Source organism: Tursiops truncatus, chromosome 1, assembly GCF_011762595.2.
Source record: "Tursiops truncatus isolate mTurTru1 chromosome 1, mTurTru1.mat.Y, whole genome shotgun sequence".
NCBI lineage: Eukaryota > Metazoa > Chordata > Mammalia > Artiodactyla > Delphinidae > Tursiops > Tursiops truncatus.
This window is the reverse complement of record NC_047034.1, coordinates 176,238,618-176,260,595: the sequence shown is the minus strand read 5'-3', so window position 1 is coordinate 176,260,595 and position 21,978 is coordinate 176,238,618. Positions and strand designations below refer to the sequence as shown.

The following is a 21,978-nucleotide window of genomic DNA, read 5'->3' as shown; positions in this document are numbered from 1 at the left end:
TCTTCTCCATGAAGAGCATGGTTAAAAATGACTATTTCCCTAATAGTGACTTTTGAACTGGAAGCCAGAGGAGCTAACCATGCAAAAACCAGGAGGAAAAACCTCCCAGGAAGAGGGAACACTGTATACAAAGACTGTGAAGAAAGAAAGGGTTTGACCTCTGCACAGAATCACCACCACAACAAAACTGGTATGACTGGAGTTGCTGAGTCGAGGGAGACAGAGTGTGATGATGTTGGAGAAGTATCCAGGAACCAAATCAGAAATGGCTTTAGGAACCATGGGAGGGAGTGCAATTTCCTCTTACGAAAAATGGGACAACACTGAACACTGAACATTTTAAGCCTGAGAGTGATAAGATCTGAATTACATTTCTCAAAAGCTTGCCAGACTGCAGGATGGAGAATGGTTTGGTGGGGTCAGGAGTTGAAGCAGCAAGTCCAGGAAGAGGCAAGACAGGATGGTGGCTTGGGTTAGGTTGGAAGAACCAACAGGATTTGCTGATGGATTGGATATGGGTGAGCAGAGAAGGGAGAAATCCAGTGTCTAAATGGGCTTTGGGCTTAAGCAACCGGGTGACTAGTGGTACAATTTATGGAGATGAGGAAAGCCAAGGAATAATTTTGTTTTATGCTTTCTGCCTTGTATATGTTACATTCAAACGCCTTTAAGTCATCCAAGGAGAGACATCGAGAGGCATTCTTTTTTTTTAAAATAAATGTATTATTTATTTTTGGCTGCATTGGGTCTTTGTTGCTGTGCGGGCTTTCTCTAGTTGCAGAGAGCGGGGGCTACTCTTCGTTGTGGTATGCAGGCTTCTCATTGCGGTGGCTTCTCGTTGCGGAGCACAGGTTCTAGGCGTGTGGGCTTCAGTAGTTGTGGCTCGCGGGCTCTAGAGCACAGATTCAATAGTTGTGGCACACGGGCTTAGTTGCTCCACGGCATGTGGGATCTTCCCGGACCAGGGATCGAACCCGTGTCCCCTGCATTGGCAGGCGGATTCTTAACCGCTGCACCACCAGGGAAGTCCCGAGAGGCATCTTAAGCAGTGAGAGGTGATACATGAGCTCTGGAGTCAGGCTGCCTGAGATCGAATCCAGACTCTTCCACCAACTGTATGAACTTGGGCAAGTTACTTAACCTCTCTGTGTCTCAGGTTTTGTCTCTGTCAAATGGAGATACTAAAGTAACTATTGGAGAGGTAGGATTTTGTGATAAATGATAATACACATAGTAATCACTCAATAAATGTTGGCTATTAATATACTTGAGTCTAGAGCTCACGGGAGAGATCAGAAATGGACAGATAAGCTGTACACCTGAAACTAACACAACATTGTAAATCAACTATACTCCAATAACATTTTTTTAAAAAATAGAAATAAAAGAAAAGAAATGGACAGGTAAGTCTTGGAGCCAGCCTATAGACAGGGTGTTTGTGGCTATTATAGGTTAGCCCACATTCCCAACACCTTACTCTTTGGCCTTTCTGTACTGACAAGGCTAAGGACTAGATACTAGATTCCCCAGGCTCCCTTGCGGTTAGAAGTAGCATAAGACACAGTTTGGGCCAATGAGGGTAAACAGAAATCTGATGAAGGGATAATGGCAAGTGGTGCTCTACCCCTTCTTTCGCGGAATGTGGATGTTCCGGCTGGAAACCCAGCAGCCAACTCATCACAGTGAGGTGACCGGCAGGAATCACAGAGCTGGGAGAATCACAGAGGTGCCACTTCCGTGACAGTGGAGCTGCCGTATCATCACCTGCAACTGCTTATCCCAGGGCTGCTTGATAGGTAAGGAAAATAACCCCCTATTTATTGAGACCACTGGAGTTGGATTTATTGGTATATTATTTGCAGCTGACACAGTAATCAATGCCATGCCTTTGAAGGAGATCCCTTGGTTAGTAACGTGTAGGCAGAGAAAACAGTGTGGCTGTGATCACGGTTTGGAGTTAAAGCAGAGAGGAGGAAGCCCAAAGGAAAACTGAGCTATCTCCAAAAGGGAGGTAGCAGAAATCCAGGAGCGCGTGGCGAAGGAGGCCAAGAGTGGGGCGGGCTTCCCGGAGGCCCCACCTCCCCGGCCACACATTTACCTCCCGAGTCCCCACCGCCCACCGCCAGTGCCGCCCCCAGCCCCGCCATGCCCGCCGACCTCAGCGGCACCTGGAACCTGCTCAGCAGCGACAACTTGGAGGGCTACATGCTGGCCCTAGGTAGGGCCGGGGGGGCCGTGCGGGGGCCTCGGGCTCCGGCCGCGCGTCCGGGTCAGGGCGGAGGAGGCCGGGCTGTCCTGTGGGTCAGTCTCCCTGTCTCCCCTCACCCTTGTCCGTCCGTCCTTCCGTCCCCCCGTCTGCCTGAGGATCCGCCGGTTACCCCGCTTCCCCACCCCCGTCCATCCTCCGTCTCGCTGTCCGTCCGTCTGACCGTCGGACTCTCACCCCCGTTCGTCTGCCAGTCCTCCAGTCGGTCTGCCTGTCCCCCCATCCTTCGGTCTCCCCCATCCCCTTGCCCCCCCACCCGTCTGCCCATGTCCCGGTCCCTCCCGTCCTTCCTCCCGTCCCCCGTCCGCCCACCCGTTCCCCGTCCTTCTTTCTCCCCCGTCCGCGAGTCTCTCTGCCTGCCCTTCCGTGTGTCCGCCGGTGCCCCGTGCGTCTCTACCCCGCGGCCGAGGCTCCTGTCCTATCGCGGACTTCCAAGCAGGAGGGGGCGCGGGTGGCATGGGCCCACCTCGCTGGGAGGCTCGGGGACACGATGGAGGTCCATCCGGGTGAGGGGGCGCCCCGGCCCGAAGCCCCTCCCGAGAGAACCTCGCTGCGCAGCCGCTTGAACGCGAGGCTCCGGGCGGCGGCTCTGGGATTCCCCGAGCCCAGTGGCCGTCCCGGGGAGGTCCCGGCCGGCCGCATCAACATCACCTGGAGCTGGTCCGGGACGCGGATTCCCGGGCCCCAGAGGACCTTCCCCAGCCGGTCTCCGGCCGCGCCTGCGCCCCCAGGTGACTCTGGTGCCCGGTGGAGTTCGGGAGCTACGTTTGAAATCTTCAGTTTTCTGGCTTCTCCTTCCCTCGAGGGCTTGAGGAGGGTCAAGAAACCCAGACCCCTCAGAGGCCACTACCCCGTCCCCCCCTACCCCGGGGCCCAATTCCAGCCGGGAGGACTGTGGGTGGCCGTCTGTGGGGGGTCGCTTCCACCGCCCCCTGCCCGGCTTGGGCTCCGGCGCTCTAGGCGCGGAGGGAAGGGAAAGCGGGGGCCTCCAGGTGCGTAGGGGGCCGGCGGGGCCTCAAGAGTTTATTTCCTGCCGGGACTGTAGAACGCCTCCCTTCCGTGCCGATTCTTAGTTCGTCCTACCCTTAGTTTAATTCTTCAGACTTGATAGTTCTGAGCACCTACTCTGTGCCAAGCACTTTCGCCTAAATGACACCCATCAGTGGCGCTATTGACAGTTGGGCCAGAGTTGCTGGGAGTCTAGGGGCCTGGGGACTGCTCTGGCTCCGCCTCCTCATTATCTGACCTGGGCCTCAGTTTCCCCATCTGTAAACTGAGAGCAGGGGGATCCATTTTATTTCTTTTTTCTTTTAATTGTGCTAAAATAAATATAACATAAAATCGGCCATTTTAACCACTTTGAAATGTACGGTTCTAAGGCTCCTGTGTGTTTTTAAGATCTCCCAGCCTATGGTAAGATTCTCCCCTCCCTTTCTCACACTAAGTAGGGAAGTCTGGAACTTCTCAAACTAAATCTGATTCATACTGACACAAAACCTCATAGGCAAGGAAAAAGTATTTTTCCTCTACCCATCTTAAGTTCATTGGCTGGAGCCCTGTTAATTAGACTAAAAAAGACAGAGTAGGGACTTCCCTGGTGGCCCAGTGGTTAAGAATCCGCCTGCCAATGCAGGGGAGATGGGTGCGAGCCCTAGTCCAGGAAGATCCCACAAGCCGCGGAGCAGCTAAACCCGTGCGCCACAACTACTGAGCCTGAGCTCTAGAGCCCGCGAGCCACAACTACTGAAGCCCACGTGCCACAACTACTAAAACCCACGCACCTAGAGCCCATGCTCCACAACAAGAGAAGCCACCACAGTGAGAAGCACGAGCACTGCAACGAAGACCCAGTGCAGCCAAAAATTAATTAATTAATTATTTTAAAAAAGAGTAACAAGACACAAAGAGAAGTTTGTTAGCACATGCATGGTGAATACACACAGGAACATTCAGTGATGAGCATCTCAGAGTGGTTAGAACTTGGTTATGTGGCATCTCAGCAAAGAGTGACAAGACAAAGAAAAGGGCTTTGACTTCCTAGGGGTGGCAAATTGTGGGAAGATAAATACATGGAGGAACTAACGGAAAATGAGAGCTAGTTCGTAAAGTCTATTATGTAAAATCTGATGCCATCTCTAGGCTGATAGGAATCTAGTGTTGTCTCCCTAACTTCTGTCCAACCTGGTACGGGGCGGGGGGGCGACACATTTACACAATTATGTCCTGCTTCTGGGGGAAGGGCAGAGAGTTTTTCTTCTATCTGCTTCCCAATCATCTTCATTTCAAAATAGTCACTATGACAAAGTGGCACATTTGAGGGTGGCATATTCTACCTTCACCTGAATCTCATTTCCTCTCTTTCCCATTCATAAGAAGGAATTAATGATGACTTTTCCCAAAAGCAGTAAATTCCTGATAATGTACTTAATCTCCTCACCCCCAAATTAGCGGCGACATGTTACCATAAGTGCTTTCTTCCCTGGTTTCTCTGGCTAGTATCTGGCTTTTTTACGGAGAATAACGTGCTAAAGACCAGGGGATGGCTTTGAATTTTGCCTTGCTATGCTCTTTCTCTTTAACCATTTCCATGGCTGGCGTTTATTTATTTATTTACTTGGCTGCATTGGGTCAGTTGCGGCATGCGGGATCTTTCGTTGTGGTACGGGCTCTTTGTTGCAGCACACAGGCTTCTCTCTAGTTGTGGCGTGCAGGTTTTCTCTCTCTAGTTGTGGCGCACAGGCTCCAGAGGGCCTGGGCTTTGTAGTTTGCAGCAGGGGGGCTCTCTCGCTGAGGCGCGCAAACTCAGTAGTTACGGCGTGTGGGCTTAGTTGCCCCGTGGCATGTGGGATCTTAGCTCACAGACCAGGGTTCGACCCATGTCCCCAGCATTGGAAGGTGGATTCTTTACCACTGCACCACCAGGGAAGGCCCTCCATGGCTTTTAGAGCAAATTTCTTAGAGAAGAAAACAGGGAATGGAGTCAGGGTCAGCATTTCAAGTGTGCGAAGTCATCTTTTGTTAAGCCTGTCACGTATCGCAAAGGAGCCTTCTGAGTGTTGCAGTTAGTGTTTTTCAAATGTGTATTCATGGAATCCTTCACCTGTCCCCAACACTGTCTTGCTTTTCTTTACGCTCTGCTATGACCCCTTGTTTGATACTTTCTTTTTCGTGATTTCAGTAGAAGCTTATCAATTATCTGCCACTGTATTAGATCCTAGAGGCCAACAGAGGCTAGTTATTTACATTAGCTATATTCATTTATCATCCAACCCATTTCACAAAGGATTAAGCCATAGAGTATTGAGTCAATATCCTGCCTCACTACTCCTTTTTTTACATTTGGTTCAGGTTCCAGAAAGATACTAGATCCAGACAACACATCAACTGTTATTTGCAGTCTGTTTCCCAAAAGAAATATAAGTGTGCTAAGGATGCTGGAGTAGAGACTAGTTAGTATAACAGACCACCAAACTGGAAACCCAGATAACTAGCTGGTGATTGTTGGTAATAGAATCAAAGTCATATAACCTCTGAGTTCATTTAGATTCCCCATCTGTTAGAGGTGGTTGGATCAGATTCGATATTCTAGAGTGTCTAAAATACAAACCAAGGGATCTCTTAGTGTTACCTGAAATCTGGGTTCGCCTCTTGGTGGGTGTCCAGCCAAAAGACACAACCAAGCCAAAGATCAGGAGAAGAAAGGACTTATTATTTCTTGCAGCAAGTAAGGACAACACTGTGGATCTTTCCCAAAGCACTGTCTCCCTGAATAGCAAAATTGATGAAGTTTTAAGCTAAGGGTATATGCATATTCATGAAGGGGTTTGCGCAGAGGAGGATTCAGCATAGAATTGGGCAGAGTCCAAGCTTTAGTTGATTCAACTCAAGAGGGTTAACACCATCATATCCTCCACCTGGGTGGGGGCCTTAGTTCCTGTGGAACTAAGACTGTATCAGATTGTTCTGTATATTCCTTGAGGAGGAATTGTTACCAAACTCAGGTTCCGCTTCTGCTCAAAAGCCAGTACTAAAGAGGCAAGTGTTGGTAGAAAGGGAAGTCGCTTTAATCAGAAAAGCTGGCAATCTGGGGAGAAGTTGGACTCATGTCCCAAAACCAACTCCAAAGATTATGCTCAGCCATGAAAGTTTTTAAAGGGAAAAAGGGGGAAAAAATCTCAGTTAATTATTAAGGTAGGAGGTCAGATTCTTCGTCTTTTTTCCGTTGCTTGCAAACCTGCTGACTTCTCCTGATCTCCCTTTGGATGCTATTTTGCCTGTGTGGTCTGCCTGTAAATTTGCTCAGGGAGTTGCTGAGGGTAGAAAACTAGTCATTCTTTACTTAATTCTTCATTCCTACTTCTTTTAATCTACGGAAAGAATCAACAGGTTAGGCAAGGCATTGTGGACATTTAGTAGAGCATAAGTCAGGAGTTAGGTTAAATGTTACCTAGTGATGTCATTGTCATAATTAAGGTTTAAGGGGAACAGAAATAGGCAAGCAGGAAAGGGGCAAAATAGCTGCTTACGGAAGTAGGACTCTTTTATTGCTGAACTATTTTTTCTTGACGGCTTTTCCTTTGTTCCTGCATTACTAAGACCTGCTCAAGGGCACTCATTATGGCCAGGCTTAGATCACAAAATGGCTAGGCCATGGGACTTCCCTGGTGGTCCAGCGATTAAGACTCTGTGCTTCCAATGCAGGGGGCGTGGGTTCAATCCCTGGGGAACTAAGACCCCACATACCACACGGCATGGCCAAAAACTAAACTAAACTAAAATAAAAATAAAAGGCAACACCAAAAAAATAAAAATGGCAAGGCCAAAAATGGTTTCTCTTATGTCAAGAAAGCCAGCCTGGTTCTCTTTCTCTGGGGGACCCCCTAACCTATCTGCTTACATTAGCATTTTATACAATAGCTGAAATCAGCCTAAAACCTATTGCCAGTTGCCAAAACCCTGGGAAGAAAATGATTTGGCACACATGGCTATTGGTGTGGCAAACACTCTCTTCTGCCTTCCACATGTAAAAATATAGACTCCAGGGTCAATGCATTTTTCCTGGGCAAAATAGGGGCCCAGATCCAGATGATTGTAGGATCTTGTTACTCAAGGACCAGCAGAACAACTGAGAATGCAGACACTTGTGCCTCATCCCAGATCCTGGATCTATGGAATCAGTATCTGCATTCAACCAGATTCTTAGGTGATTCTGAAACTGAGTAGAATCCTGTGGGGCCCTCATGGGTACAAATCCTTTCTGTGTCCCTCCTTTCTTATTTGTAGGAAGTAGGCTTCATTCAGTTTCCTTGACCTTCCCTGAGTTCCAAAGGTAAGATTCAAGTTGCTTATCAGGGAAAGTAGGGAGTGCAGAAACAAAGGAGGAGCAGTCAAGAAACAATAGTGCAGCCTTGGGGCAGGGTCCTTGTTCCTCCTCAAGGAATATACATAACAATCTGTTAAAGAACATTCAGTGATGAGCATCTCAGAGTTCTTATGCTTGAGTTCTTATGCGGGAACTAAGGTCTCCACCCAGGTGGATGATGGTAACTTCAGACTGAGCACAAGATTCCTAGAACACCACCCTGAAAGTCTGCACACAGTGGAAGAGAGCAAAGACTCTGACCCCCTCCCCAAATGATTCTCCCTTTAAAAATGTTTATGGTTGTTTTTTCTTTTATAAATGTATCTATTTATTTATTTTTGGCTGCACTTGGTCTTCGTTGCTGCACACGGGCTTTCTCTAGTTGCGGCGAGCAGGGGCTACTCTGTTTGTTTTTGTTTTTTTGCGGTACGCGGGCCTCTCACTGTTGTGGCCTCTCCCGTTGCGGAGCACAGGCTCCGGACGCGCAGGCTCAGCGGCCATGGCTCGCTGGCCCAGCCACTCCGCGGCATTTGGGATCTTCCCGGACTGGGGCACGAACCCGTGTCCCCTGCATCGGCAGACGGACTCTCAACCACTGAGCCACCAGGGAAGCCCAGGGGCTACTCTTCGTTGTGGTGCGCAGGCTTCTCATTGCGGTGGCTTCTATTGTTGCGGAGCACGGGCTCTAGGCACGCGGGCTTCAGTGGTTGTGGCTCACGAACTCTAGAGTGCAGGCTCAGTAGTTGTGGCGCACAGGCTTAGTTGCTCCGCGGCATGTGGGATCTTCCCGGACCAGGGCTCGAACCCGTGTCCCCTGCATTGGCAGGCAGATTCTTAACCACTGCGCCACCAGGGAAGTCCCCCAGCATATCTCTTTTGAGGGGGAAAATTACTCCTTTCTGACTAGGGCTGATCCTGCAACTCCCCAACATGGCTCTGATACTGTGCTTTCCTAGCTTCTGCCAAATTGCAGGGAGAAGAAAGGCAATTTGTCCTTTGGACATTGAAGAAAGTTTGCTTGGGTTCTAAAGACTGGAGGAGCTAGCTCTGGATTTGGGAGTTCTTGGTGGACCCCACAATAGCAAAGGAAGACCCAAGGTGTGAAGCTCTAGGCAGGAAGGAATGCTGTGCTAATGCCTGCAAGGGCTTGACCATCTTGTCTGGACTCCCCTTTAATCTCATGAACATGAGAAGGCAGGGATGTCACCAGCTTGTCCAAGGTTACCACATAAACTGGATTTAAAGCCAGTATCTCTTGGCTCCAAGACCCACATTGCCTCAAGATTAGAAGTGGCTTTGGGATGAAGGGTTAATGTGAACAGATGAAGTTTAGAAAAGTAAATGTTTGTGTTGGCCTCTTTGAGATCCTGCCCTAAAATGTGTATGCTCACACACATCCTTGTAATAGGATGTGCATCCTTTAGATTGTTTCCTCCTCCTGCTGGAATGTCTTGTTTCCTACTGAAAAATCTAATGGTGTGGAAAAGCATGGTTTGACCTGGACAAAAGCCTTATGAGCACTAAAGCCATTTGGCCACTGAGGTCATGGTAAGTGTAGACCTGGCAGAAAATGACCAGAACTTAAGCTAATTTAAATTTTGATCTTTAAAAAGGCCAACCTTGCAACTGCAAATCTGTTAAGTGACAATCTTACAATGTGGTAGCGAAACCGAGTTCGGCCTGCGCACGGAGGCCTTCTTTTGTCCACCATTTCTTCTTCTTTTTTGAAAATATTTATTTATTTGGCTGTGTCGGGTCTTAGTTGCAGCACGCAGGATCTTTTGTTGTGGCACAGGCTTCTCTAGTGGCGGCTTGCGGGCTCCTCTCTAGTTGTGGTGTGGGGGCTTAGATGCCCCACAGCATGTGGGATCTTATTTCCCCAACCAGGAATCAAACCTGAGTACCCTGCATTGGAAGGCAGGTTCTTAACCACTGGACCACCAGGGAAGTCCCTGTCCACCGGTTTTTTAAATTTATTTATTTATTTATTTATTTTTGGCTGTGTTGGGTCTTCGTTGCTGTGCGCAGGCTTTCTCTAGTTGCGGTGAGCGGGGGCTACTCTTCGTTGAGGTACACGGGCTTCTCACTGCAGTGGCTTCTCTTATGGAGCATAAGCTCTAGGCAGGTGGGCTTCAGTAGTTGCAGCACGCAGGCTCAGTAGTTGTGGCGCACGGGCTTAGCTGCTCCGCTGCACGTGGGATCTTCCCGGACCAGGGCTCGAACCCGTGTCCCCTGCATTGGCAGGTGGATTCCACTGCGCCACCAGGGAGGTCCCTGTCTACCATTTCTTACAGGCAAGACTCCAGCCTCCATGACCTTCCCTGAGTTCCAAAGGGCGGATTTCCAACAGTTGCTAATCAAGAAGTTGCAGCCAAGAAACCACCTGAGGCAAGATTAAAGGGACCAGGGAAGCTCATTAAGATGAGGAGATGACCACATGAGATGAGGTTAAGGAAGTGCAAACCCTGCTCACACCCTAATCTTGTCAGAGACTTCCCCGCCTTTGAACCACTGTTATAAAACCCTTCATCAAATCCTCTGGGGTTGGGACACACAGTTTTTCGAGGCCAAAGCCCGCTGTGTGCCCCTTTGCCTGGCAAAGCAATAAAGCTCTCCTTTTCTACTTCACCCAAAACTCTGTCTCCTGGATTTGATTAGGTGCCGGTGCGCAGAGAGGCCGAGCTTTCAGTAACAGTAGTACTAATTATAAATTTACTAGCAACAAATCATCTCACTGATGGTAAAAGCATAACTGATGTAAAGTAATTATCTAAAGTTTGGATTCTTGTTTGTTTGCTTTTGTTTGTTTGTTTTAATTTATTTATTTTTGGCTGTGTTGGGTCTTCGTTGCTGCACGCAGGCTTTCTCTAGTTGCGGTGAGTGGGGGCTACTCTTCGTTGAGGTGTGCGGGCTTTTCATTGCAATGGCTTCTCTTGTGGAGCATGAGCTCCAGGCGGGTGGGCTTCAGTAGTTGTGGCATGCAGGCTCAGTAGTTGTGGCTCGCGGGCTCTAGAGCACGGGCTCAGTAGTTGTGGCGCACGGGTTTAGTTGCTCTGCGGCATGTGGGATCTTCCCGGACCAGGGCTCGAACCCATGTCCCCTGCATTGGCAGGCGGATTCTTAACCACTGTGCCACTAAGGAAGCCCTCTTGTTTGTTTTTGTTCCACATACAGAATAGGGTTTAAGGAAAGTCAGTGATAACTATTTTAAATTTGGCTTGGTCATTTTAATAATCAGATAAATATTTTAAGGGTTTAGCCTCAATGTTTAAACATTTTTGAAAACAAGTGAAGACTGGATCATTTGCATTTCATGCTAAAAACTTGAGTTCTAGGTTAAAAAAACTAAAAAAAAATTTTATTGAAGTATAGTTGATTTACAATGTTGTGTTGATTTCTGCTGTAAAACAGTGATTGAGTTATACGTTTGTATTCTTTTTCATGTTCTTTTCCGTTATGGTTTATCACAGGTTATTGAATATAGTTCCCTGTGCTATACAGTAGGACCTTGTTGTTGATCCATCCTATATATAATAGTTTGCACCTGCTAATCCCAAACTCCCAATCCTTCCCTCCCCCACTCCACCCCTCTTGCCAGCCACAAGAGGGGTGTGAGTCTATGTCTGTGAGTCTGTTTCTGTTTCGTAGATATTTATATTTTAGATTCCACATATAAATGATATTATATGGTATTTGTCTTTCTCTTTCTGACTTACTTCACTTAGTATGATAATCTCTAGGTCCATCCATGTGGCTGCAAATGGCATTATTTCATTCTAAAACATTTATACTATCATTGAGCTTAGAAATGGGTGGGACTGGGAATTCCTTGGCAGTCCAGTGGTTAGGACTCTGCGCTGTCACTGCCCAGGTTCAATCCCTGTTCAGAGAACCAGGATCCCGCAAGCCACGTGGCGAGGCCAAAAAAAGAGAAAAAATTTTTAAGAAGACAAAAGAAATGGGTGGGGGCTAATGAGATGCTGAAGGACCCCTACTCAGGGCTTGGCCACGTTTTCTAGGCTGGAAATGGAAGTATGAGGCACCTGGCCCCGAGAAGCACAGCTAACCCCAAGTGGCAGTCGTGTCAGGAAAAACCCAATCTGTTAGGCAAACAAATTAAAACAGGGGTCAACTCTGGGACCAAGCTACCTGCAATGAGGTACGTAAGTCTCTGCAATGAAGATTCCTAAAACTTTATTCTACATAATAGGACAGTCCCTAAATAGGAGAACCATGCCCTGTGACTCATAGAATTGTCCAGGGTGACGAGCCAGCATATCGCTGTGACTGCCTGATCATGTCAGATCGTGTCACCTGCTCTAAACGTTCCAGTGGCTCGCAGCTGACTCCATCTTGCTCTGGGTTGAAGCCCGATGGTCCTTACATATCGCTGTGACTGCCTGATCATGTCAGATCGTGTCACCTGCTCTAAACGTTCCAGTGGCTCCCAGCTGACTCCATCTTGCTCTGGGTTGAAGCCCGATGGTCCTTACATATCGCTGTGACTGCCTGATCATGTCAGATCGTGTCACCTGCTCTAAACGTTCCAGTGGCTCCCAGCTGACTCCATCTTGCTCTGGGTTGAAGCCCGATGGTCCTTACTGTCCCCTCGCATCTCATCTCTAGGTCTCCTCCTCCTCCTCAATCTCCCTCATTCTGCTCCAGCCACCCCAGGCTCCTGGGTGTTCCTGAGACCATCTGGCACGCCCTTCCTGGGATCCTTGTGACCTCTGTCTTACACTTCTTTCCCCCCAGATCTGCACAGCTTACAGCTCACTTCGTCATCTCCCTCAGCTCTGGCTGAAATGGCACTTGGCTTCCCTATTTAAGATAGCAACCCTGTGTCCTCAAGTCCATTCTCTACATCTGCGTCTTTATTCCTGTCCTGCCCCTAGCTGGGACGAAGTGAGAGAGTGGCACGGACATACATACACTACCAAATGTAAAATAGATCGCTAGTGGGAAGCAGCCGCATAGCACAGGGAGATCAGCTCAGTGCTTTGTGACCACCTAGAGGGGTGGGATAGGGAGGGTGGGAGGGAGACACAAGCGGGAGGAGATTTGGGGATATATGTATATGAATAGCTGATTCACTTTGTTATAAAGCAGAAACTAACACACCATTGTAAAACAATTATACTCCAATAAAGATGTTAAAAATAAATAAATAAAATAAAATAAAATAGCAACCCTTACCTCTAGTACCTAATGGGTTGATAGCCACTTAATGGGAGCTGTCTATACCAAAATGCTGATCGTCTCAGTGTTCCATGTTTTGGTGTGTGACTCTTTTAAAGCTTATTAAAGATTTCTCAATGTATAGTAGTATTTGCATGATTACAATGTTTTTTGAGGTGCTTTATTTCCTCTTTTTTCATTTTAATTTTTTTCTTGTTTTAATTTTTAAAATTAAAAAAAAATTTAAATTATTAAGTTTTTGTTTGGCTGCACCACACAGCTTGCAGGATCTTAGTTCCCCGACCAGGGATCGAACCCAGGCTCTTGGCAGTAAAAACGTCGAGTCCTAACCACTGGACTGCCAGGGAATTCTCTGTTTGTTTTTCTTTTTTGTTAGAGGTGCTTTGTTTTGTTTTGTTTTTTTTCCCTGTGTTCAGAAACTGTTCAAATGCTGTCTTAATTGGAAGTGTAAATGTATAAAGCAGAAAAAGGCATCTGTGACTGAGGCTGGATTGGGGCCTGAGCCCAGTCCCCTTGGCTTCCTCGTCCTCTTGTCAGCCTCTGAGGGGATTCCCAGAACTGTCTCTGCCATGCCCAGCTTCAAATCCATCACCTAACGCACAGCTAGCTAAATGAACTTTCCCTGAAAGCTGTTCAAGATTTTTAATCAGCCTCTGGAAGGAGATTTGCCAGGATAGCTGACCCTGTAGATCCAATTTTGTCAGGAAACGAACGACACTGAAGTTGTAAAAGCAAGACTAGCCATCAAATGCAGTGATTTTGAGGACAGCTGCCAAATTCTTAGTCTTTGCATCTCAAGGAAATGTTGAAATGTCTTCTTTTCTTTCTAAAAAATTATTTTTAAGATATTGACTTTGCCACGCGTAAGATAGCCAGGCTGCTGAAACCACAGAAAGTGATTGAGCAGAATGGGGATTCTTTTACCATCCACACGAACAGCAGCTTCAGGAACTACCTTGTGAAATTTAAAGTTGGAGAAGAATTTGATGAGGATAACAAAGGCCTGGATAACAGAAAATGCAAGGTAAAAATTAAAGTAATGACGTAGGCTTTTAGTTTTGCAAGGTTACCTTGGCACCTTCCCTGGTAATACCTGAGGATGTTGCTAGAGCAAACCAGTATTTTCTCCCATCCCTCATGCAGAGCTTGGTCATCTGGGACAATGACAGACTCACCTGTGTGCAGAAGGGGCAAAAGAAGAACAGAGGCTGGACCCATTGGATTGAAGGGGACCAACTCTACCTGGTACTTGCCCTGTTTTGTTCTTTTTTTAATTTTATTGAAATATAGTTGATTTACAATGTGTTAATTTCTGCTGTACAGCAGTGACTCAGTTATATATATATATATATATATTTTTTTTGCGTTACTCGGGCCTCTCACTGTTGTGGCCCCTCCCGTTGCGGAGCACAGGCTCCGGACGCTCAGGCTCAGCGGCCATGGCTCATGGGCCCAGCCGCTCCGCAGCATGTGGGATCTTCCCGGACCGGGGCACGAACCCGTGTCCCCTGCATCAGCAGGCGGACTCTCAACCACTGCGCCACCAGGGAAGCCCTATATTCTTTTTTATATTCTTTTCTATTATGGTTTATCCCAGGACATTAAGTATAGTTCCCTGTGCCATACAGTAGGACCTTGTGGTCCATCCATTCTATATGTAATAGTTTGCATCTACTAACCCCAAACTCCCAGTCCATCCCTTCCCTCCCCCGCCCTTGGCAACCACAAGTCTGGTCTCTATGTCTGTGAGTCTGTTTGTGCTTCATAAATAGGTTCATTTGTATCATATTTTAGATTCCACATATGAGTGATGTCATATGATATTTGTTTTTCTCTGTCTGACTTACTTCACGTAGTATGATAATCTCTAGTTGCATCCATGTTACTGCAAATGGCATTATTTTGTTCTTTTTTATGGCTGAGTAGTATTCCATCGTGTGTGTGTGTGTGTGTGTGTGTGTGTGTGTGTATCATATCTTCTTTATCCATTCATCTGTCAATGGACATCTAGATTGTTTCCATGTCTTGGCTATTGTGAATAATGCTGCTATGAACATAGGGGTGCATGTATCTTTTTGAATTATAGTTTTGTCTGGGTATATGCTCAGGAGTGGGATTGCTGGATCATATGGTAATTCTTTGGGGGGTTTTTGTATTTATTAATTTATTATTATTATTTTTTATACAGCAGGTTCTTGTTATCTATTTTATACATAGTAGTGTGTATACATGTCAATCCCAATCTCCCAATTCATTTCACCCCACCCCCACCCCTGCTTTCCCCCCTTGGTGTCCATACATTTGTTCTCTACATCTGTGTCTCTATTTCTGCCTTGCAAACCAGTTCAACTGTACGATTTTTCTAGATTCCACATATATGTGTTAATATATATTTGTTTTTCTCTTTCTCACTTGCTTCACAGTCTCTAGGCCCATCCACATCTCTACAAATGACCCAATATCGTTCCTTTTCATGGCTGAGTAATATTCCATTGTATATATGTACCACACCTTCTTTATCCATTCATCTGTCAATGGGCATTTAGGTTGCTTCCGTGACCTGGCTATTGTAAACAGTGCTGCAGTGAACATTGGGGTGCATGTGTCTTTTTGAAGTATGGTTTTCTCTGGGTATATGCCCAGTAGTGGGATTGCTGAGTCATATGGCAATTCTATTTTTACTTTTTTTAAGGAACCTGCATACTGTTCTCCATAGTGGCTGCACCAATTGACATTCCCACCAACAGTGTAGGAGGGCTCCCTTTTCTCCACACTCTCTCCAGCATATGTTATTTTTAGACTTTTTAATGCTGGTCATTCTGACTGGTGTGAGCTGGTACCTCATTGTAATTTTGATTTGCATTTCTTTAATAATTAGCGATGTTGAGCATCTTTTCATGTGCCTATTGGCCATTTGTATGTCTTCTTTGGAGAAATGTATATTTAGGTCTTCTGCCCATTATTTTGATTGGGTTGTTTGTATTTTCTTGTTGAGTGTTCTTATTTCTGATGAGATTATTAAAGAAAATGCTAAACAGGAAACCATGCCCAGCAATCCTATCATCCCAACTCACTGTTTTCAGTTTGGTATCTTACCATCCAGTCTGTTAGAATATTCTTCCTTTTCATTCAATAGAAAAACATATTCCAGGTTTCTAAATAATTTCCCTATTGAATTCATCATGTATAAATTGAATACATATAATAACGTAGCAAACTGGCTGCATAATATTCCATCAGGTTCATGAACTCTCATATTAGTAAAACATTTTCTTAATTTCAATGTCCAGGAATATTTCAGGGTGTTTTCAGCTATTTCTTTTTCTTTTTTTTTTTTTTTTTTTGCGGTATGTGAGCCTCTCACTGTTGTGGCCTCTCCTGTTGTGGAGCACAGGCTCCAGACATGCAGGCTCAGCAGCCATGGTGCACGGGCCCAGCCGCTCCGCGGCATGTGGGATCTTCCCGGACCAGGGCATGAACCCACGTCCCCTGCGTCGGTAGGCAACCTCTCAACCACTGCGCCACCAGGGAAGCCCTCAGCTATTTCTTAAATTCATATAAACAGAATTTTTTGCGTGCATGCATTTATTCCCTTGGGAAGAATTCACAGAGAGGATCAGTGTTGTCAGAGACATCATTGCCTCCTGCTACTTTGTTGCCTTACTCGCTTCCAAAAGGGTATATCAATTTCTTATGCCACCAGCACTTAAAAACCATACAAATTGTAGCTCAACCTAATCAATAATTTCTCAATATAATGTAGAGGGTATAAAATTGTACATAAAGGCTTAATTATGGCTTTTAAAATGAGAATTTCTTCCTGCCATACAGGTATGTTACAATGGCTTACATTTTTTAAAAAAAAATATTTATTTATTTATTTATTTGTGGCTGCATTGGGTCTTCGTTGCGGAGCACGGGCTTTCTCTAGTTGCGGCGAGCAACTACTCTTTGTTGTGGTGCGCAGGCTTCTTGTTGCGGTGGCTTTTCTTGTTGTGGAGCACGGGTTCTAGGCGCACGGGCTTCAGTAGCTGTGGCATGTGGTCTCAGCAGTTGTGGCTCACGGGCTGTAGAGCGCAGGCTCAGTAGTTGTGGCGAATGGGCTTAGTTGCTCCGCGGCATGTGGGATCTTCCCAGACCAGGGCTCGAACCCACGTCCCCTGCATTGGCAGGCGGTTTCTTAACCACTGCACCACCAGGGAAGCCCTGGCTTACAGTTTTTGAGTGATGATTTTGCGTGTGATTACTTAGCTAAATCCTTTGAGTACATTTTCTCACTTAGTCTTCAAGACAGTCCTGAGAAAGGGACACTATTTTTCCCATTTACAAATGAAGAGACTGAGATTTAGAAATTCCCCAAGGTTGCAGAGTAGAGATTCAAATCTAAGTCTGACAAGAATGGGTGCTTCCAACTCTGTTTTTTTAAGTCTCAACATACATGTGAAATCTAGGTGAGATCCATGAAAACAAAATGAGAGCACTCATCTTAAAGTTGGATATGGGTGGTATTTGAGAGTCTGGGGAGTCTTTGATTATGAAGACATTGAAGATATTTTGATTCTTAGGTTGACAGATCTCACACTCTTCTTGCAATAAAAACAAAGTTAAGAAACTTGCCATCACAAAAATGTAACATGAACCTACAAAGAAAACACAAATTTGTTTGAGGATTCAGATTAGTTGGCTGTAAGAAGTAATGTTCAAATTGCATGCATCCTTCTTTGGCATAGCCAAGAACTCTGCCGAAGCAGAGGATAGAAGGACCCTTGCTCTAAGGATACTCTTGGGATGATTCTTACAAGCTGTGATACAATAAAAATAAATATTTGAACAATCCCATTCACGACTGCAACAAAAAGAATAAAATACCTAGGAATAAACCTACCTAAGGAGGTAAAAGACCTGTACCTGTATAGAAAACTATAAGACACTGATGAAAGAACTCAAAGATGACACAAACAGATGGAGAGATATACCATGTTCTTGGAATGGAAGAGTCAATATTGTGCAAATGACTATACTACCCAAAGCAATCTACAGATTCAATGCAATCTCTATCAAATTACCAGTGGCATTTTTTACAGAACTAGAACAAAAAATCTTAAAATTTGTATGGAGACACAAAAGACCCCAAATAGCCAAAGCGGTCTTGAGGGGAAAAAGTGGAGCTGGAGGAATCAGACTCCCTGACTTCAGACTATACTAAAGCTACAGTAATCAAGACAATATGGTACTGGCACAAAAACAGAAATATAGATATATGGAACAGGATAGAAAGCCCAGAGATAAACCCACACACCTATGGTCAATTAATCTATGAAAAAGGAGGCAAAGATATACAATGGAGAAAAGACAGTCTCTTCAATAAGTGGTGTTGGGAAGACTGGACAGCTACATGTAAAAAATGAAATTAGAACACTCCCTAGCACCATACACAAAAATGAACTCAAAATAGATTAGAGACCTAAATGTAAGACCAGACACTATAAAACTTAGTGGAAGACATAGGAAGAACACTCTGACATAAATCACAGCAAGATCTTTTTTGATACACCTCCTAGAATAATGGAAATAAAAACAAGAATAAACGAATGGGACCTAATGAAACTTCAAAGCTTTTGCAAAGCAAAGGAAACTACAAACAAGACAAAAAGACAACCCTCAGAATGGGAGAAAATATTTGCAAATGAATCAACGGACAAAGGATTAATCTCCAAAATATATAAACAGCTCATGCAGCTCAGTATTAAACAAACAAACAACCCAATCAGAAAATTGGCAGAAGACCTAAATAGACATTTCTCCAAAGAAGACATACAGATGACCAAGAAGCACATGAAAAGCTGCTCAACTTCACTAACTATTAGAGAAATGCAAATCCAAACTACAATGAGGTATCCCCTCACACCAGTTAGAACGGGCATCATCAGAAAATCTACAAATAACAAATGCTGGAGAGGGTGTGGAGAAAAGGGAACCCTCTTGCACTGTTGGTGGGAATGTAAATTGATACAGCCACTATGGAGAACAGTATGGAGTATTTTTAGTTAAAAAACTAAAAACAGAATTACCATATGACCCAGCAATCCCACTACTGGCATACACCCAGAGAAACTATAATTCAAAAAGACACATGCACCCCAATGTTCATTGCAGCGCTATTTACAGTAGCCAGGTCATGGAAGCAACCTAAATGCCCATCCACAGACGAATGGATAAAGAAGATGTGGTACATATATACAGTGGACTATTACTCAGCCATAAAAAGGAACAAAATTGGGTCATTTGTAGAGACATGGATGGATCTAGAGACTGTCATACAGAGTGAAGTAAGTCAGAAAGAGAAAAACAAATATCGTATACTAACGCATGTATGTGGAACCTAGAAAAATGGTACAGATGAACCGGTTTGCAGGGCAGAAATTGAGGCACAGATGTAGAGAACAAACGTATAGACACCAAAGGGGGAAAGTGGCAGGGGTGGGGGTGATGAATTGGGAGATTGGGATTGACATGTATACACTAATATGTGTAAAATGGATAACTAATAAGAACCTGATGTATAAAAAAATAAATAAGATAAAATTCAAAAATTCCAAAAAAATAGAGTATACATACATACAAACATACATACATGAATAAATATTTGGTCTTTGTACCTGGTTCCTAAAACCCCTGGAATCAGAGTTATGAGAGTGTCTTCTGTGTGCTAATGAGCTGACTGGTGGCTGGGGACCCTAGATAGCTTCAGGATGGGGGCTGGTCCCAAGAAAGATCAAGGCCGGATTAGAAAGCTGGAACTCTCAGCACAGCCCCTGAGCTTGGGTGAGGGAAGAGGATCTGGAGATTAAGTTAATGAGCAATGACCAGTGATTTAAGCTATCATACCTGTGTAATGAAACCTCCATAAAAACCCCTACATAAGGGGGTTCAGAGAGCTTCCTGGTTGGTAAAGACATAGAAGTGCTGGAAGGGTAGCCCTCCTGGAGCTCTGCCCGCCCTGCCAAACGCCCCCCCCCCGCCCCGCCCCCGGCGATACCTTGTCCTATGCATCTCTTCCGTTTGGCTCTTCCTGAGTTGCATCCTTTACAATAAATCTGTAAGTACAAGTAAAGAGTGTTTCTGTGAGCCATTCTGGCAAAGTATTGAACCTGAGGGGAGGGGGTTGTGGGAATCCCCAATTTACAGTTGTTCGGTCAGAAGTATAGGTGGCCTGGGACTTGTGACTGATGTCTGAAGTAAGGGCAATCTCATGAGACTAAGCCCTTGACCTGTGGGGTCTGCACTAGCTCTGGTCCTCAGTGTCAGAACTGAAGTAAATTCTTGGCCATTCCAGTAGTGGATAAGACTCCGCACTCCCAATGCAGTGGGCCTGGGTTCAATCCCTGGTCAGGGAACTAGATCCCACATGCATGCCACAACTAAGGAGCCCACATGCTGCAACTAAGGAGCCTGCCTGCCACAACTAAGACCCGGTGCAACTAAATAAATAAATATTTTTTTAAAAAGAGAAAGAAAGATACAAGTAAAAGTGAAACTTTAAAAAAAGAAAAACTCTTGACCATCCAGTTTGGCGTCAGAGGGTTGGAGACGTGGGATTGGAAAAGACACCACGTACCTGGTGTCAGAAGTGTTGTGACTAATAGTAATAGACCACATGCCAACTCATCTTCTTTCGTCTTCCCTTCCTCCCTGCCCCTAGGAAATGTTCTGTGAAGGCCAAGTGTGCAAACAGACGTTCCAGAGAGCTTGATCTGTATCCAGCCGCAGAGTCCACATGTGGCAGTATCTTAATGCTGAATTATATGCCAGGATAAACAGGTGTTGATCTGTCCTGGTTTGGTGGATGGGGCCTTGTGGTCAGAAAGGTGTCACACATCCTGTACCAGAAGCCATTTGGATTGTGAGAAAACTTCTCAGCTTCAATAAACCGGTCCAATGATTATGATGTTTTCCTTCTAAATTTGGCATATCTCCTTATTTTCAGAAATATTTGGAAGCCTTCTAGGCACACCACTGGCACACCAATGAACAAGTTTTAATTCCCGTCTTCCAGGTCTACTGAGGAAAATGGAGGAAACAAACAGTCTGAACAGTGGTGAGAAGTATAGGCAGCTGTGAGAGCTCAGGAGGGGCAAACCTGACATCTGGGGATGGGCAAGTGGTGGCAGGGGTCTGGGGTATTTCTGGAGGTGATCCTTAAGCTGGGACCTGAAGCAAAGGTAAGCAGGAAGCATTCTAGGCAAAAGTTGGAGGGATGTTTGAAGAACTGAAAAGATTGCTATAGCTGCAGCTTAGGGTGCGTTGGGTGGGGTGGCGGGGGGAGAGACGGCAGGCGAAACTGACATGACAGTCGGGCCCTACCATGAAGAATCTTGAATGCTAGGGTAAAGAGGTGAGATTTTTGTCCCCAAGGTAATAAAACATGGCGATGGGTATTAAGCAGATATGCACAATCAGGTTGGTTCAGAGGAGTAACTCTGAATGCAGAAGGATGAAAGATTGTGGCTGGGGGATGCGAATCAGGAGGCAGTTCGGAAAGCCTGGTGGAAATCACAGTGTGAGGTGACGTCATTCAGGATCACCTGGAGCCCAGGTCTCAAATACGGGAAAAGGACTCCTGGGACTGGAGAGAAGTAACCAATTATTAAGGAGGCAGAATCTATAGTCCAAGGTGATGGATGAGATCTAGGGATGCTGGCAGGGGGAAGAATCAAGGGAGGTGCTCTCTTTTGTTTCAGGCTGCTATAGGAAGGGTGAGGCCCATCAGAAAGAAGGTAACACAAGCAGAAGAAGGGAGTGGAGTCAGAACTTCAGATTCTGAGGTGCCTGTGCCGGGTGAAAGCCAGGCTGCCAGGAGACGATGGATAGATGGGTCCGGAGACACGCACAAGTTGTCGAGCATATAAACTACACATATGGAGGAGACTGTCTGGGACATTATGTTTAAAGTGAGAAGAGAGAAACCCGAGGTACAAACCCCACAGCCCCAGGACCAGAGGGGTGGGAAAAACAGGGAGGCATCAGGAAAGCAAAGGAAGGAAACGTTCAGGCTTGAGGGAGGGTTCAGTGCTCTCTGAGACGCCCAAGCTATCCGTAAGGCGAGGTGCAGGATTTTGCCTTCTTGCTGAGGATGGTTTGGCAGCACAAC

The 21,978-nt window shown here is 45.7% G+C and overlaps 1 protein-coding gene across 2 annotated transcripts; it reads left to right on the top strand.

Moving 5' to 3' along the window:
- Window positions 1-2,059: 2,059 nt before the first annotated feature.
- RBP7 (retinol binding protein 7) lies at window positions 2,060-20,770 on the top strand. 2 transcript variants are annotated; one of them, XM_033843545.2, is made up of 4 exons: window positions 2,060-2,218; window positions 13,673-13,851; window positions 13,971-14,072; window positions 20,530-20,770. In XM_033843545.2, exons 1-4 carry the CDS (start codon window positions 2,146-2,148, stop codon window positions 20,578-20,580), a joined length of 405 nt encoding a protein of 134 aa, XP_033699436.1. In that variant the 5' UTR covers window positions 2,060-2,145; the 3' UTR covers window positions 20,581-20,770. The 2 variants fall into 2 exon arrangements, with proteins under 2 accessions (XP_033699436.1, XP_033699433.1); XM_033843542.2 differs by lacking the exon at window positions 2,060-2,218 and adding an exon at window positions 2,260-2,997.
- The last annotated feature ends 1,208 nt before the right edge of the window (window positions 20,771-21,978 follow it).

Bases quoted from the DNA above. Each gene is read 5' to 3' on its own strand.
- RBP7 (XM_033843542.2), top strand. From the start codon at position 2,757: ATGGAGGTCCATCCGGGTGAGGGGGCGCCCCGGCCCGAAGCCCCTCCC. The intron at 2,998-13,672 runs GTGACTCTGGTG...ATTATTTTTAAG, and splicing joins GGCCGCGCCTGCGCCCCCAG to ATATTGACTTTGCCACGCGT. The intron at 13,852-13,970 runs GTAAAAATTAAA...TCCCTCATGCAG, and splicing joins TGGATAACAGAAAATGCAAG to AGCTTGGTCATCTGGGACAA.